At 45.4% G+C, this 18,493-nt stretch overlaps 1 protein-coding gene across 4 annotated transcripts in view; it reads left to right on the top strand.

The window, feature by feature from the left end:
- Positions 1 to 18,493, top strand: part of KDM4A (lysine demethylase 4A) — a 44,452-nt gene that overhangs the window by 12,108 nt on the left and 13,851 nt on the right. For all 4 annotated transcript variants that reach the window (XM_063104143.1, XM_063104144.1, XM_063104142.1 and 1 more), the window contains 7 exons: positions 79 to 128; positions 871 to 974; positions 1,392 to 1,529; positions 2,398 to 2,642; positions 3,347 to 3,546; positions 4,846 to 5,216; positions 14,286 to 14,406. In XM_063104143.1, the coding sequence (XP_062960213.1) occupies positions 79 to 128; positions 871 to 974; positions 1,392 to 1,529; positions 2,398 to 2,642; positions 3,347 to 3,546; positions 4,846 to 5,216; positions 14,286 to 14,406 (1,229 nt within the window). The remainder of the gene's footprint in view (positions 1 to 78; positions 129 to 870; positions 975 to 1,391; positions 1,530 to 2,397; positions 2,643 to 3,346; positions 3,547 to 4,845; positions 5,217 to 14,285; positions 14,407 to 18,493) is intronic.

Genomic DNA, 18,493 nt, shown 5'->3' on the forward strand with positions numbered 1-18,493 from the left:
GGTGTGTGAGTGGGAACCAGCCCTTTAGTTCCTACACCTGTCCTCTGCTCAACATCTGATGCTGTCATGTGATTTCAGGTACTCTGTTCCACCTGAGCATGGAAAGCGGTTGGAGCGCCTCGCCAAAGGTATTGTGTCTCCTTCATGTGCCGGGTCAGGCCCTCCTGTGAGCTGCACTCATTGCTCCAAAATGTCCAGTATCTGCTCAGATTCTTGCATGGCCTTTCACAGGCCTGCAGGTGGGGGCCAGTGCTAGACATCCAGATTGGCTGCTTTTGCAGAGCAACTGCAATTAGAGCCTTTCCCTGCTTTGTCCTGAGAAGGGACTTAGTCGTTCCTTCTTTGACTGTCTTTGCCTCAGTTTTACCAAGCATGGGTTTATTTGACCAGGGGTAGTACACCAGTCATGTTGGGTCTGGTTCTTTCACCAGAAAACCCAAAGGTTAAAGTCAAACTTGAATTATTTTATGCTTTGGCTCTTTTAAGTGGACTTTGGTAGATCTATACCTCTAGAACCTATTTCAAAAAAGCCTGGGTAGACTATTCTGTAGATGTGTTACTGACAAAAGATTGAGGATACAGGTGACTGGAGAAAGGTCCTAAATAGTTTCAAAGCCCTGTAAGAACAGAGACAGACTGGGTGAGCTCAATCCCCCAAACAGGTCTTGATTACCCATGTAATACCCTTTATGGGAGAGAGCTCAGAGGCTCACTGTAGAATCTTAGAATTGGTCTGAAGCTAGAAAGATCCTCAGAGATCACATTGGTGATTCTTATTGTCCAGATGAGAGGCGAGGGGCAAAGTGACTCCAGGATTACCAAGCCAGCGTGGAGCATTGTATTAACCCAGACTCATTCTCAATTAAACAGGCTTTTTCCCAGGAAGTGCTCAAAGCTGTGAAGCTTTTCTCCGCCATAAGATGACCCTGATTTCCCCTTTAATGCTGAAAAAATATGGAATTCCCTTTGACAAGGTAAACTGATTTTATATACAGAAGTCCTTAGGCTTACATAGAAACCACCCTTTCTGGTCCTTGTTTTATAAAATTTTATTCTAGTTTATCACTCTGTACCAGGTGTGGGCCAAAGCTAAACTACATAAACAAGTATATAACTTTGATCTAAGGGTATTAAAAGTGGGGCTACTCTACTTGTCTGGTGCCAGAGGAGGGTCAGATCCATCTGAACAGGGTTAACTGAAGGAATGGCTAATTATGGTTATGATGTCTGATATGTTCGGGCTTTGCATTTTACAGAAGACAGCAAGACCTCACTGGTTTTATGACTTATTCTTGGTTACTCAGCTTAGTTGTGGCAGAGCTGGAGCTCAGAATTCTAGTTCTATAGACTGTGCCTTTTGAAGCAGCTGCTTCAAGTCTGCTCTTGTTCAGGTGACTCAAGAAGCTGGAGAATTTATGATCACTTTCCCTTATGGTTACCATGCCGGCTTTAACCACGGCTTCAACTGTGCGGAGTCTACAAATTTTGCTACTCGTCGGTGGATAGAGTATGGCAAACAAGCTGTGCTGGTAAGTCTGCTGGATTTCTTTCTGTTAACACCATGACTTAAAATGTCTGGATGAGCAAATTGTTGTTAGATACGTTGGCTGGTGACTAGAACGTTTGTTTGAACTGCTGGAATTCGGAAACAGTATCTGGGAATGTTTAAAAGCACCAATATTTTGTGTTCATAAAGAATTTTTTTTTTTTTTTTTTTTTTGTCTTTTTCGTGACCGGCACTCAGCCAGTGAGTGCACCGGCCATTCCCATATAGGATCTGAACCCGCGGCAGGAGCGTCGCCACGCTCCCAGCGCCGCACTCTCCCAAGTGCGCCACGGGCTCGGCCCCATAAAGAATTTTTTTAAATGTGTTCAGGTCTGGGAAGTATAAAGTGAGCTTCCATGCTTAGTAGTCTGTTAGGCTTTAAAACCACACCCACACACATCAATAATTCTTGCTTCAGGCTGTCTGAGGTTTCCCTGTTGAGAATTCTTAGGGGTTTACTTTTATTTTAGGCAAACAGCAGGGCTGGACCTTTGACTGGGAGTAGTAGACTTGCTTGTGTGGTCCCGGCTTGGGTAGATGTCACAGGGAAGGTGGATGTTGACCATCCCAGGACTCGAGTGCAGAGCCTAATCTCCAACCATCCCCCGTGCACCCTGGCGGGCGCCCAGGTGGACTCATCCCAGTGTTACGCATTCTCTGCCCATTTTCCCAGCTTCCCTTCATGTGTGAAGGCTCTGCAGGGACAGTACGCCCTCAGCCTATGAACCAAAACAATTTGGTTTTAAACCGTCTGGTGCTTTTTTCCACTTGGAAGGAGGAGACAATGGGATGTGGGGTGAGGTGGAAGTAGTCAAGGCGCACTTACCCTCAGCTCTTGTCACTTGTGACAGTGCTCCTGCAGAAAGGACATGGTGAAGATCTCCATGGATGTGTTTGTGAGGAAGTTCCAGCCAGAAAGGTATAAACTCTGGAAAGCTGGGAAGGACAGCACCGTCATTGACCACACTCTACCCACACCAGAAGCAGCCGAGTTTCTTAAGGAGAGCGAACTGCCCCCGCGAACTGGCAGTGAAGAGTGTCCAGAGGAGGACATGGAAGGGGTCGAGGAGGGAGAGGAGGGAGACCCTCAGAGGAGGTACCACAGCAGCCCTTTTTGGGAGGGGTGTCTAGGCAGCTCCCATGACTCACGGAAAGGCTGTTTCTAGGTGGCATGTTTAAGCCACAGCTGAGGGAGAATCCTCAGAGCCAGAGCATTCAGGCGCTTCCTCGTGGCTCTTACCCAGGAATGAGAGCCCCTGTGGTAGGCCTGTCATCTGCTGGAGCAAAGGCAGGGCTCCCTCTGAGCCAGAAAAGCCACATTTTCTCATCATCACGTCAGTATTTTTTTTCTTACAAAGGAAAGTGTGGTGGCAGGAATGAGATTCACGAGGGCGGGGTAATGGTGTGATTTAAGTCTGCCAGTGTCTCCAGCATCTGAGCCAGAGGATCTGCACTCTGAGGAGAGTTTATGCTGGGCCATGTGGGAAAGGAAGGAGGAACATTTACTGGGTACCTGCCATGTGCCAGGCGCTCTGCCAGGTACTCCACATGCCTTTTCTTAATCCTCACAACAAATCTCTGAGGTGGGTGGCAATAGCTGTATTTTCCAGATGGTGGAACACATTCACAGAGGTGAAGTCCTTTGTCTCAAGTCACACCAATAAGAGGTGGCCCTTGGTTTTGAACCAGGTCGGGCAGGCTCTGGCTGTTCATTCTGGGCTGTATGTGGATATGAGTGAATGTATCTGTATAAGTGCATGTATATGTGGGCTCTTAAAGGGTTTGTCCTCTGACTTGCAGCCTGGCCAGGCACCGTATCGGGACAAAGAGACACCGCGTTTGTCTTGAAATACCACAGGAGGTGAGTCAGAGTGAGCTCTTCCCCAAGGAGGAGCTGAGTTCCGGGCAGTATGAGATGACTGAGTGCCAGGCCGCCCTCGCTCCCGTGAGGCCCACCCACAGCTCTGTGCGGCAAGTTGAGGACAGTCTCGCCTTCCCAGGTTAGTCAACTGCGGTGTGTTTCCACAACCCTAAGTAATGTCTGTCCATCCTGTGTTCAATGCCATGTTAAGTGCCAGGTCAGAAAAAAAGGAGAGAGAGAGGTCTGCGAGCAGATAGACTAATTGGAGGATGAGAAGTGCTTTGGGTAGGGATATACAGGGCATGCTAGGCATGCAGGAAAAGGCTTCTCCCTCTGCCTGCTGAGGGGTCAAGGAAGCACCGAAGATTTTGGTGAAGGTGACTCTTACGAAATCAGTAGGAACTTTCCAGGCAGGGAGGGAAGAGTGTAGAAAGGGCATCCCAGACAGGAGGAGCAGGGTGAAGGCATGGAGATGTGAAATGGCATGATCTACCGGGGGAACTGGTGGTGATTTCTAATGTTGAACTTTAGGGGTGGGAAGGGCGGAAGGCAGTCGTGTGACCAGGAGATGAGGCTGGAGCAGAAGGTATGAGATGATGTAGGGCTGCCTGCCAGTTTAGAGTTGTGCTCACTTGGAGGCTTGAGGAGCCTTTCGTATTTTAAGAGAGCAAGTGGTGTGGTCAGTGGTGTTTCAGAGCAGTCATTTTGCTGGATGTTGAGAATAGATTTGCTAAGGAGAGGCTTGGATCAGTCTCCGGTCAGCCTTGAAGAAATCTCAGTTGAGGATACTGTGGTACATCTGCTGATAGCCAGATAGCACTGTGAACTCAGACCCTGGGGCTGGGTTGCCTTCTCTTCAGCACATTTTCTAGCCTAGGGCAGCCAGGTCTCTGCTGAGCTCAGGGCTTCATTTCCTGCAAGAGACTTCTGGGGAAATGGCAGCTACCACTTACTGAGTGTCTGCTACGTGCCAGGCTATGCTCCCATCTTATAGAAGGGAGTCTTATTTAAGAGGCCTGAAAATGAGTGGTAGTATCCTCACATTAGAGCAAGAGACTGAGGCCGGCCCGTGGCTCACTCGGTAGAGTGCGGTGCTAATAACACCAAGGCCACGGGTTCAGATCCTATATAGGGATGGCCGGTTTGCTCACTGGCTGAGCGTGGTGCTGACAACACCAAGCCAAGGGTTGTGATCCCCTTACCGGTCATCTTTTTTTAAAAAAAAAAAAAAAAAAAAAAAAAGAGCAAGAGACTGGAGGCCCAGAGAGGCTGAGCAATCAGCCCTGATCCACAGTGATCCTGTGAGCGACAGGCAGGATTGGAAGCCAGGTTTCGCTCCCAGCCCATGTCCTATGTGCTTTGCCACCCTGCCATTCCTCAAGTCCACATGTACAGGAGGAAATCGGCCCTGTCTGTGTAGTGTGTATGTGTGTTTCAGATTATTCTGACTCCACTGAAGTCAAATTTGAAGAGCTCAAAAATGTCAAACTGGAAGATGAGGAGGAGGAGGAGGAACAAGAAGCAGCTGCCTTGGATCTTTCTGTGAATCCTGCTTCTATGGGGGGATGCTTCATCTTCCCAGGTTCCAAAAAGAAATCGTCTTCTAGCCTGGGCTCCAGTTCTTCACAGGATTCTATTTCTTCTGATTCAGAAACCAGTGAGCCTCTCTCCTGCCAAGTCCAAGGGCAAACGGGAGTTCTCACTGTGCACAGCTATGCCAAGGGGGATGGCAGGGTCATCGTGGGAGAGCCACGCATGAGGAAGAAAGCAAGCGCCTCCAGAAGTATCAGCGAGCGGGAGCTGGCAGAGGTATGGGCTCTGGGCAGTGGTGTCGGAGAGTGAGCTGCCCTGGAAGGCAGCCTGTGGAGGGGAAGTGGATCTGTCCAGTGGAGGGGCTGCAGATGTCCAGGAAGGGCGGAGAGACCTTCAGTCTGCAGTGGTTGTGTCAAACAAAAAGCCAGGTGGCATTCACTCTCTTCCAGCTTGTTCTGTGCTGGGTGTTCCTTTCCTCTTTTCACTGTGTGAGTATTGATCTGGAGAAGCGCATTGCAGCAGCCTCAGTGACAGCAGCTGATCTTTAGCTCCATTGGGTAAACACTGCCTTCTCTGTGGGGTGGGCTTCATGGTTAGAATGCCAGCTATTAAAGCTTGGATGTTTGGGGCTTAAGGAGGAGATGACCTTTCTTACCCTAAAATTCAAGGGGTTTTTTTCTTATAAATCTTGACTGCCTATAGACTCCCAATATGTCATTGACAGAGCATCCTTTTGGAGACCAAGATGAATTCACAAAGCTATAAATGTGAATGTTTGTTCAGGTTGTTTCCTAGTACACACACCATCACCAAAAAGCTATGTTTCCTGTCTGTGGTGTGCAGAGTGCTCTTGGCAGGTCTGGTTCTGAGTGGGATGCAGCAGAGCCGTGCTAGATGCAGCAGGACTCACACTACCCAAGTGACCTGCTCTTCCTCCCTAGCCTCACAGCTCATGTGGGTCAAGTTTGCAGCCTTTGGTGAGGGGTGGCAGGTAGTAGAAGCCAGTGCAGAAGGTCCTCGTTATTCCCTGTTTCTTTACCTTTACTTTAAAAAGTTAATCTCAGAAGTTTTCATCATGAAAAACTTCTAAAGTATATATAAATAAAACACCGTCACGAGCTCCCCATGTACACTCATCATCTACATATAATTAACAGTTCATATTTGTTTTATATTTTCTTTGGTTGACGTACTGACAACACAGTCCATATTCAGATTTCCTTAGTGTTGCCAGTAGTCCCTTTTTATGGTTGGCTTTTACACTTACATGACTTTTCCTCTCTGCCTTCTCTGAATCTCAGGGCTCAGTAGACTTCCTTTCTACCCTGTGAATGCTCCTCAGTCTATTTCAGGTGGTTGTAGGCTAATGAGCTAGTAACCACCACGTTTCCTTCTCATTGCCTCTGGTTGCTCCTCTCTGTGCCCTCTTATGGCAGCTCCTATGGGAGAGGAGTTTTCAGCTTGGGAAGCAGTCTCTTAGACTCCCAGCTGCGACCTAGCCATTCTCCTTCACAAAGCCCTTGTGCCATCTCATTCATCCTCCTGCTGCACTACAGTTCGCACTTTCCTCTTGTGGTGCCAGTCTGACTTTCTTGCCTCCAGTGGCAGTCACAATCATGAAAGCAGCTAAGAATTAGCTCGGACTCACTATGTTCTAAGTCCTTTTATGCATTGCTTCGTCTATGTATGACTGCTAAGTTGATCTTAAATGTAGAGTCAAGTTTTTTGTGTTATTTGGGGGGTGGGGGTACAGGGAGCCAATAAATAACACCCATCTTTGTTCCTCCCAGGTTTGGAACCAGTTAAGTGATGGATACGAGAATCGGGCATATGGAGTTTAGAATGTTGCTTTATTACGAGTTAAAATGATTGAAGAAAGTGTCTTTTAACCTGTGGCCAAATAGCACCTCTACTCTTTTACTCTCAATTAGACAGGTCGCTACCTATGTATAGGCAGCTCTGGATGTCTGCAGGCCCCTCAGAGGGGCAAAGCATTTCTCAGCTTGTATGTGGTGTGGACACAGACCCAAATGCAGTCCCTCTGCAAAAGGCAGATCCTAGCTAAGTGAAGAACACTAACATCCAAGGAGTTGGGGGAAAGCCAGGAATTCCTCCATGTGGAAATATACTGGGGAAGGAGGCTTCTCTCTAACATGTCTCTCTTCAGTCCCCTGCTCAAAAGCTGTTGAGTGCCTTCCTGGTTCATGGATCCTTTTTATCTCTGCATGGACTTCTCAGCTGTAGCCTGCTGGTGATACCCCTCTCCACTCCATCACCAACCATCTCACCCTCCCCAACGTATTTTGGCTTGTTTGAACTACTTAAAGTTCTCTAAGAATGTCTCAGCTGCTCTGCCTCTTCACTCTACTTTGTAATTGTTTGGCATGCCTACTATAGCCTAGGACTGTGCCTGCAGGGAGCTCACTGTCTATAAGAGTGGATAGATATGATCAGATAATGCCAGTACTTAGTGGTAAATGTGGTGTTCAAGTGGAAGAGTTAGCAGCTCAGCCTGGGGTTGGGGTGAGGAGTTAGGATGGTATAGAGAAGAAAGCATTTTAGCTAGGCCTGGAGGTGGGTAGGAGGATGCCAGGTGGACAGAATGAAATCAGCGAATCTGGGAGAGGATGGTAGGGCTAGCTTATGCCAAGGTGAAACACACATGAGGTCTACAGTGGTTTAGTTTGTCTCAGGCACATAGGACTGGAAAGGGCCTCGGGAAGTGTTGCCAGAGGGTGTCAAGAGCGAGAGCATGGCCTCCTCGTGTGCTCTGTGAAGCCATCTGACTTTATTCATTCATTTTTGGTGGCTGGATGGTACGGGGATCGAACCCTAGACCTTGGTGTTATCAGCACTGTGCTCTAACCAACTGAGCCAACTGGCCAGCCCCCATTTGACTTTATAGAGTTGAGGTGTGGAGAGCAGTAGCAGGTTCCTACTATATGCATTTGGAGATTAAAACTTCCATAATACATTGTTTTAAATGCACACACTTAGATCTTGACAACTGTTATATCTTGCACATTTGCTTCATCTGTCTTGTTTTTATTTGGTGAAATATTTTAAAGCAAATCTCAGATACCATGTCATTTCTTCCCTACCTCAGTGTGTCTCTCTAAAAAATATGGGCGTTTTCTTAATCACAGTGCAGTTATGAGTATTAGACTTAATGATATTATAAAAATTCTTTAGCATCATCTGATATCCAGTCCATAATCAAATTCCCTCAGTTGTCTAAAGAAAATATACTTTACAGGTGGTGTGCTTGAATCAGGATTAAATCAAGGCTGACACCTTGTATTTGTTTATTATGTCTCTTAAGTCTTCCTTAATCTAGGGCCTTTTTCCCCCACCATTGACTTACTCAACAAACTGTGTCAATCAGTCAAGGGTTGACTAGATTGTCCACTCAAGGGTTTTTAAAGCACCACACTCATGTTTTGTAAGATCATTTTGGAAGCAATATAAAGATTTTTTTTTAAAGATGACCGGTAAGGGGATCTTAACCCTTGATTTGGTGTTGTCAGCACCACGCTCTGCCAGTGAGCGAACCGGCCATCCGTATATGGGATCCGAACCCGGGGCCTTGGTGTTATCAGCACCGTACTCTCCCGAGTGAGCCACGGGCCGGCCCAATGTAAAGATTTTTGGTTGGGAGAAGAAGGAAGTAAAATTAGAAACAGTTAACAGGTTCTCTTGAAGGTGGAATTATGGATGATTTTCACTTCCTACATTTATGCATCATTTGAATATTTTTTTATGATTAACATGTTATTTTTATAATTAAATACTTCTTCAGGAAAAGAGGAAAAAAGATTTGAAATAGGGAAGCCAATTGGGAATCTATTCATTTAGTCTGAGAGCGAGGTAGTGAGGATTTGAGCTGGGTGGTGGGCACAGAGATGGGGAATGGATGTGAGAGCTACTTAGAGGGGGAGCATAGCACTGGGGTTGGATGTGGGCTGAGTGAGAGGGCATTGTGGAGTTGACTTGGGTTTCCAGCTTGAGGTATTAGATGGATGGATGCATGGTGGTGCCGCCATCTGTGTAGGATAGCGGTTATCAGAAAAGTGAAGGGGTTCTTTGTGTGGGTTAGGAAGTGAGTTCAGTTGGGGGCATGTTGCATATGTTGAGTGTGACCTGCTTGTTCGTGAAAGCAGGCTGTTGAGATGTGTGTACATGGTCTGTAGGCCTGGGAGTCACCAGGAGGGTATCGGTAGGCATGGAAGAGCGTGAGTAGAGTGAAGAACAATTTTCACAGTGCGGGTGGAGGTGGAGAGCCTGAGTAGGAGAATGAGAGGGAGCAGCCAGAGGTTGGAGAACTAGTAAAGAATAGTGTGCGAAGCCAGGAGAGGAGAAAAGTCCAAGACAATGGGAGATAATGGCCAAATGAGCCTTGTATTGAAGGGCAGGAGCCTGCCGAGTTGGGGAAGTTGAAGATAATGAGGGAGAGAGGAGTGATTGGATCCCGGGAATCTAAGGAGGTAGGAGGGAATGGGATCTCCAGCACAGGTGTAGGGACAGGAGGAGATGGGTGCAGATAGATTTTTTTTTTTTTGTATTTTTTTACATTGTGGTGAAATAAACATGGCATAACATTTACCATTTTATCCGCTTTTTAGTGTACAGTTCAGTGGCAGTAAGTACATTCACATTGTGCGACCATCACCAGGATGCATACGGTTTTGAGGTGGAAGGAGACAGTGAGTTGTCTTCACCAGTCTCCTCTTAGACCAGTCAGATACCTGCCTCTGCTTAGTGGAACACAGCCCTTTCAAAAGCCACTACTCTTAGAAACTTTCCACTGCTTCCCATCTACTTCCCTTTCTCCTTTGAAGCCCTACAGTTCATTGATTTGCTCCTCAATGCAGTTTTCATAGGCTTGTGAAGAAGGTAAGCTTCTGGAAGCTAAGCTCTGTGCCACAGTTGTCCTTACTTCTGGAGGCACCAGCATGGTCCCCAGGACTTGGCTCTTGAACCCTCTGTAAATGTGGAATGAGTGAGTAGAAGGTCAGGTTTGGTTAATGAGATGGCAGCATCAGGATTAATTGACTGGGTACACGGCGGGTCTGATGGTCAAGGATTGGGAGCAGAAGCTGAACACCTTTGCCCATCCCTGGAGAGGTCCGATAACATTGTATCTATATTTGGCAACAGCTAGGTTCGTGAGAGCACTCTTGAGTTCCCCACCCCCACTTTAAGCATCCCCCACACTATAATTTGGGACTCTTGCTGCTCAGTTTATATCCCGCCATCTATGTCAAGGGCCTCTTTTATGGCAATCTAATAAACTGCAGTTTTTGGTAAGGCACCCTCATTAACTGACTGTTGAAGAACCAAAGCTGTAGAGTTTTCATTTAACTACAGACTAAGCCACAGTGATATGTCTGCTGCAGAAGTTCTTGTTGGTTCAAGCTGCTTTGAAAAAATGAGTTCCCAAAACAGGGCAAGAAAATAGTTGGGTTTGCTCAGTACAGAATAAGCCCCTGGGTGCCAGATGTTAGAAGGGAGAACAGAGAACTTGGGAGCCTTAAGCTCCACTCCAGCTCTCACAGGCAGAGGTCTGGGAGACTATCTGCCCCTGTCCCGTCCCCACAAGGAGCCCTCTGGGGGCAGGGTTCATTACCCCCATTCTACTGGTGGGGTTGCTTCTTGCCCAGGCTCACACAACTGTTGATTGAACTGGGATTTGAACTCAGCCCTTTCCATTATATACTGAGGGAGTTTAGAAATTGGAGCACATCCTAGGGAAAAGCAGCACTGTGGGGGGGGGGGTGCGGATGGCATGGAACAGGAGGTGAGAAAACGTGAAAAGATACTCAAATATTTGAATAGATCTGACTTCTTTGGTCAGAGCAGCATGATGATAGTGGATAGGGCATAGGCTTCAGACTTGGACACCAGGTCTCCCTCTGGCTGGGTTATAAGCCTCTTGAGGTTAGAGATCATGTCTCATTCATCTCTTGCCAGAGCACTGAGCATGGAATACTGGGTATGTATACTGGGCATATGGGAGGTACTCTGAATAAACATGATGGAGAAAGGCATATTCTTCCTTTCCCAAGGCTGCATTCTGGCATTCTTGATCTGTACCCCTTCTACCTCCTTCAGTACTTGGATCTAGAAAATGGTCCGTTTCTTAGTTTTCTATTGCTGCTATAACAAGTTACCGCAAACGTAGAGGCTTATTAAAACAACACTCATTTATTATCTTACAGTTCTTCAGAAGTCTGAAATGGGTCTCACTGTGCTGAAACAAAGGTTTCAACAAGACTCTGTACATCCTGGAGGTTCCAGTGGGTAATTTCCTTGCCCCTTCCAGCTTCTACAGGTCACCCACACTCCTTGGCTCATGGTCCTCTCCCTCCATATTTAAATAAAGGCAGCAGCATCCAGCTGAGTCCTCATATCACATGGCTCTGACACTCTTCTGATACCCTCTTCTGTTACTAAGCACTGTTCTGATTACCTTGGGGCCACCTGGATAACCTAGATAATCTCCCTATTTTAAGGCCATGTGATTAGCAACCTAAATTCTCCTTTGCCATGTTAACATAGCATATTTGTATGGATTAGTACTTGGACACAATCGAAGGATGATTATTCTATCTACCACATATCTTAATACCCCCTTCTTTTTTTTTTTGGTGGCTGGTAAGGGGATCCTAACCCTTGACCTTGGTGTTATGTTACATCACCGTTCTCTAACCAAGTGAGCTAACCAGCCAGCTCATTAATATCTGCCTTTCATAAGCTTCTTACTTCATTACCTATAAAACCGTACTCATATAGCCCCTATCCTAAAGTATAGTTCTGGAGGAAATTTCCTTCTCAACTCTGATCTCATAAGGAATTATCTAAAAAATTGTCTCTGTTCTGTATTAACTCCTTAGTTCCTTACTGTCTGTGTGCTGGAACTTAACTCAGAAAAAAGTCCTGATGCCTCCCAGTTGTTGAGTCCTTTGGTCCCTTCCCTGCTTAACCCTTCTGTATTCTTTGGTACTGCGGATTTCCTCCTCCTAGAAGCTGTCCCCTCCTTGACTTTTTGTTATACCTCCTACCTTTCTGCTTCCGAATCTCCTTTTCTCTTTTTTTCCTCCTATCCCTGGAGTGCTTATTCTTTAGTCAGTTTATCTTCTACCAAATATTTCATCCACTTCCACAGTTTTAATCCTGAACCTGATGCTGAAGATTCTCAAATCTACAGTTCTCTCTCTGACCTCTGGTCTGAATTTCTTAATGCCCCCCTGGGCATTTCCAAATGAAGGGCCCTTAGATGCATGTTGTATGTACCACACACAGCACTTTAGCCTTCTTCATCCGCACGAGTCCTCTCAAGTTTCTGTCACCTTGGTGATCCAGCCTAGACATCCCCACCATCTCGGGCTCCTTTATTCTCATCCCTTCTTATTTCTGCCACATCCCAGGTTTAAGCCTATTATCTGAGTATCTTCAAAGTGCGGAGTGCAAGAAGATTATTGAAGTACAGGAATAAAATAAAATGAGCTTGATTTTTATCTTATCCTCTTGCAGTCTTTTTGTTTTAAAACATGCATAAGTGCATTAGTAAATATAATTTATTAGTAAATGTACATATGTTGGCGCACTCCTGAATTTTTTATTTACATGTTAACACTATCAAAAAAGTTTGGTGAGTATGGATTTTCCAGTTTGTTTTAGCCAAAGAACCCTTTCTTTAAGTAAAATCTTACCCATTTAAAAAAATTGCTCTGTTTCTTCTATGAAGATGAAAAGAAAAGTTTTTTTAAAAAATTTAAAAGGTAAATCAAAAGCAGAGCTATTCTGTTTGGAAAGGAGGCGGGACCTAGACCCTTTCATATTCTCACTGTTGGAGGCTTCTGAGGGGCCTTCTTGATATACATTTCAAAAACCACTGGTTTAGACAGTTGATGTAGTTCAGGTCTAATTAAAAATCTATGATCATGTAAGTCCTCATGGATATCAGTAGTAAAAGGTCCGTATCACTCATGTAAGCATGGATTGCATCCTGTTAGTCCATTTCTCCACACCTTCTTCCTTTCCAGGGCAGCCCTTTGCACACAGTAGGTGCTCAGTGAATATTTGTTGAATGAATGGATAAATGGGCACTGAAACTTCTTGGTAAAATTTATGTCTGGAAGAGCAGGTATATTCTACCTGGACATGGCCTGCTCAGAATTTGTTTTTTCCTGACATCCCATGTGTGATCCTTAAGCTCTGGGATTCTGTGTAGTTGCACATGGAGTCTGCAGGCCTGAGGCTCATTCCTGAAGTAGCACTGCAGTACCACCACTTTTCTGCAGTGCTCTAAGGCATTAGTTTTTGTCACAGTTGCAAAGTTGCTCTCTTCCAGGCTTCATTTCCTTGTTTAATGGGTTTTGCTAACCCTGTGTCTCCTAATGTTGGTATTTCTAAATTTTGAGTTTGTTGATTAGAAAGAAACTTTTGTGTAGTATTACTGAGTCAATCCTGTCTATCTTAAACCTAATTACATTTGCTCTGACATTATGTTAACACAGTATTAAATCAACCTTTCCTTTTGCAGCTAGGCCAGAGTTCTAGATGCATACTCTGTCCTGTCTGATATTCTCCCCTGGAGGAGAAGAAACTAACTGAGGAGTTAACAGTGTCAGCTAGAGCCGAGGTCTTGCCAGCATATAAGGAGAAGTTGGCCTATTTTACTTTTAATGGGTCAGTTGTTCCTCTCCCCTTTGGATGTCCTCTAAACTTCCAAACCTGGATGGCCCCGCTGCCTGGCACATTGTTAACAGGTGCTGCTGACCTACTGGTCCAAGGAAGGTGGCACCTGGACTCTGAGACTCATGCAGTCTAATGGCATGGAGCTTAAGGTGGGGGTGGAGGGACAGGGCTCTTTGAGAGCTGGAGCAGGGCTTTTTTTGGTATTGTTTCGGGAGGCTGCTGAGAAGGCCAAGATAGGCTAGTTTGCATGGTACAGGTTGAGTATCCCTTATCTGAAATGCTTGGGACCAGAGTGTTATGGATTTAGCATTTTTTACAGATTTTAGAATATTTGCAGATTGTTTAAATATCTCTAATCTGAAAATCTGAAATTCAAAATGCTCTAATTAGCATTTCCTTTGAGCATCATGTGGGCACTCAAAGTTTTGTATTTTGGTGCGTTTTGGATTTCACATTTTCAGATTAGGGATACTCAACCTGTACTGTCATTTGGCTTTTTCTAAGACAGGTGTATTCTGTGTTTGGTTTTATACTTCTTTGTGTTTCTCTGTGTCCCCCTCTTTCCCTTGATTTTCATTGTAAGACTAATTTCTGCTGTGTGTCAAGTTGAGGCAAGACTGATTAGATTTCTTCTGGTTTGCCCAGGTTGCAGATGAATACATATTTTCCCTGGAGGAGAATAAGAAGTCCAGGGGTCGTCGTCAGCCCTTAAGCAAGCTCCCCCGCCATCACCCGCTTGTGCTGCAGGATTGTGTCAGTGACGATGGTAAGTGTTGTTTTCGCTCTGCACTAGAAGGAAAGCAGCTCACTGCATGAGGACTTGCTCTGACAGGACATCAGAAGGCCATAAGAGATAAGGGTGGGCCTGCAGCTTAGCTGTTCCCCAGATAATCCATAGAAAGGACAGGATTTTCTTTTCTGTCTAATTTACTAATCAGATTTCATTGTAAGTTTGAGTATCTTAGAATGTACTAATACGGGATAATTGCATGCGGGTTTTTTCCTTTCTTCTAGGAAGTACAAGGCTGAGTTTTCAGCATAGCAAATTTTGTCAGTGATGCCAAGCCCTGTGCTGGATGTGTGGATACAAAGATAACTAAGATATGTCTGTGCCCTCAAGATGTTCACAGGGTAGTGGGGCAAACTGACAGGTAAACAGATCTAAAGAAAGAAGAGATGTTAATCCAGGTAAAGGGGACAGCATGAGTAACCATGGAGGAGAGAAACAGGAAGGTGTACTCAGAGGAACCAAATTAGCTCAGTGTGGCTGGAGTTAAAGGGCAAGGCCAGGGAGTGATAGATTGGATAGGAGTGAGGCAGGAGTGAAGACCAGATCATGGACAGCATTATATGTAAGGCCAGAGTGAGGACCTTTTCCCATAGGGATTCAGGAGCCATTGTGGTGCTTAAGCAGAGTAGTGGCATGGTCAGAGGGATGTTAGAAAGATCACTTCTAGTGACGGTGTCTTGAGGATGGCTTTGAGGGGACCAGATAGGTGTTGGTTATAGTCTCCTTGAGATATGAAGGTCGTGGTAGTGATGGAGAAAGGAATGCGATGAAGAGATTGGGAAGATAAAGTCAGCTGGATTGGGTGACTGGCTGTGGAGCTGTGAGGGCAGTTAAGTAGGTAAGAGAGGATGAGTTGAGTGCCTAGTTGGTAGCTTTGGTTGAGTTTTGGAAATCTGGGTTCAATGTCTGTGCAGGATGTAGACTAGGGGGTTGGCGCAGAGGTGGTATTTGATATTATTAGAATAATGAGGTTGCTCATGGAGAAGGCACAGAGCGGGGTGAGCAGAGGCTAGGGTTAGATGGACAGAAGAAGGGGAACCTGTGAAGGAGACAGGGAAGGGGAGCAGGCAGACGTGTATGTGTAAGGAGAACTGGAAAGTGTTGTATTGAAGCTCAAAGAGGGATTGACATCAGTGGGGAGTGGCCCGCTGTGCTTCCTGGAGCCCAGAGATCCAGTAAGATTAACACTGTCAAGCCTCAGCACCTCTCTCTCAGGGACCAGGCCCCAGCACCCTTGGGGAGAGCAGAGTCAGTCACACTTGTTACTCTTGACTAATGCCAGGCCCTTTCCCATCTTGTCCTCTTCTTCCTGATCTGATGGCAGGCCCCATCTCTGCTGTTTTCCATGGTAGGAAGATAGGGATCAGCTGTGTGGGGAACGTCCCTTGAGTTCTATAGTCAAAAGTGTGGCCAGACTCTGAGTCAGGTCCAGGGAAGTCCTCTGTGTTCTTATTCTAGCCAAGACGGGAGCTTCGGGTTTTGTGGGTAGCACCAGCCTAGTTTTCATGATTTTTACCCCTAGTGCTTTAAAGCAATATAGATTGTAGAAAACTAGAAAACTTAGAAAAAGTTATAAAGAGGAAAACAAAATTACTCATTTGCCTACCCTTCAAGAATGACCACTGAGTATTTTAATGTATTATCTTCCTAACTTTTCTAGTCATATATTAAATTATGTCCATGTACGAGAGTATTTTAAAAAGTTGATGGAAATATTTGTGTTATCTATCTATCTAATCTATTTATTTATTTATTTGGCGGCAGTGGGGGAGGGGGGCGGGGGCTGGCCAGTGAGGGAATCTGAACCCTTGACCTCGGTGTTATAACACTGCACTCTAACTAACTGACCTCACTGGCCAGCCCTTGTGTTATCTTTTAATTCTATTTTCCACAAACTTTTTGAAGTGCCCACATATGTCTTTTTAAAACAATGTAGTTGGGATTATAATATACAACCTTCCCCAACTTCTATGATGAAAAATTTTCAAATGTGGAAAAGTTGAAAGGATAAAAACATTGTTGCTCTCCAGCCGTATTCAACAATCGCTAGCATTTTGCCATGATTGCTTTGTTTCCCTGTGTGCTTTATTTATATACATTTATGCACAGTTGCTGTGTCACTTGAAAGTAAGCCGTAGTTCTCAGGTCACTTCACTTTATGTACACCAATAGCATCTCCTGAGGAGGAGGATTATCTGTCTCCTGTATAAATACTATACTGCTACCACACCTAGGAAAATACGCAGTAACTCCATAATATCCGTCTTTCCCTGCTTGTCCCAAGAATGTGTTTTATAGCTTTTTTCCTTTAAACTACTATCATCCAAACTAGGGTCGCACATTATATTTGGAAGTTAGGTTTCTTTAGTCTCTTTTTAGTGTAGTACATTCCTCCCCTAACTTAAAAGAAAATTTTCAACTGAGGCATAACATATTCAGTGAAATGCACACATCTTAACTTTACAACTTATGAAGTTTCACATATGTAAACTGTAAAATTTTTATTCCTGCAGTTTTCACCTAACATAGTGAACATTTCCCCTCCATATTCAGTTTTCACAGATGGAATGATTTGGGGCCACTTTTGGCTTTGTAAATGGACCATATGTCAGTGTGTTAATTTTTTAGTTGTGATGTGAGCCTGTCTGTTTCTGTTTCTTCCATCTTGTCTTGGTCATTCTTGTTTTGGCCAGAATAAAGAAAAAAATCTGTGCTTGGGTTTTGGGCACCATGGCTCCTGACTGGACCTGAAGGATGGGACTTAATAGGGGTTGATTTTAATTGTATTGGCCTCCATATGCTACAGTAGCCTTCACCGAGGCCACACATAGCGGCAGCTGCCAGATCCCCGTAGATAAAACATGACTGTGAAGGCAGAATAGAAAACAGTCTACCCGCACTGAGCTGGAGTCGACAGAAGTGAACAGATGAGCACTGAGTGCGAGCGTTTGCCAGAGCTGTCCTGGGGCCACTTTGTCCAGATCTCAGGAGCCTCCTGGAAAGCACTTCTGTCTGAGAGGAAGCGAGGAGATCATTGGGGGACTGTAGCTGACTCCTGCTGTTGCCCACACACTGGTAGACTGTGGTCCCACGAGATGCCTCCTGGGGTGAGGCTGCACAGAGCCCATCTCCCATCAGGTGCTGCACACTTGGGGCTTGCTTTGGTCACGCTAACCAACGGTTCATAGCAAGTTTAGCTTCTTGCACCTGCCTCACATGGAGAGCACCTGAAGAAACACTTGCAACATCAGTTTATTCTGATATTTGCCTCCACTTTTACCGAAGGTTGCCCTCATTTACTCATAACTTTCAGAATTTTTACGGGGTTTCCCTTGCTTCCTTGACCCTGTTTGAGCTGAGAGCTGATGAGCTGTGCCCCATCTCACTGATTGGGGGAACTGAAAGTGTTGACCTTCATTGCTATGTCTTGTTTTGTGAGCAGACGTTTTCTGTTTTCCATACAGCAATGTGTCCACTTCTGGGAAAATGCACCCAGAGGGGTTTTTCTTCCCCAAGGCAGCATTGAGGTCTGTGGAATTGTATGCTCTGATGACTAGAGTACCTAAGAGATAGAAATATGTCGTGTAGACTAGGGGTCTGTGAAGGGCCAGGAAGTAAATCTTTTAAGCTTTACAATCTCCAGTGGTCTCTTGGTCAACATCAGCTCCCCACCCCCCCCCCCCCACACCTTTAAAAATGTTAAAACAATTCTTAGCTCCCTGAGTGAGCTGGATTCAGCTTGCAGACCATCATTTGCCAGCCCCTGGCCTAGACTCAGGGCATTACATCTTGTGGCTGGGAAGGAGGTTCATTTTGGACACACGGTTCTGCCTTTGTCTGAGGTATAGCCAGGAGGGGTTGGGAAGCCCTTCCAAAAATAGGCAGGTGTCCCACTGACCTTTCTAGAAGGAACTGGAAAGTCCCGACCAAGGACCATGATGTAACAACTTTTAACATTTGCCAATTCCCTGTTATTTTCCTTCCTTGTTTTCCTTCAGCATATCTAAAAGGAAAACTAAAAGGTAAAGGACTTAATGCGTTGACATTTTGGAGGCAGCAAATA

The sequence above is a fragment of the Cynocephalus volans genome, chromosome 8 (genome assembly GCF_027409185.1).
Source record: "Cynocephalus volans isolate mCynVol1 chromosome 8, mCynVol1.pri, whole genome shotgun sequence".
Classification (NCBI taxonomy): Eukaryota; Metazoa; Chordata; class Mammalia; order Dermoptera; family Cynocephalidae; genus Cynocephalus; species Cynocephalus volans.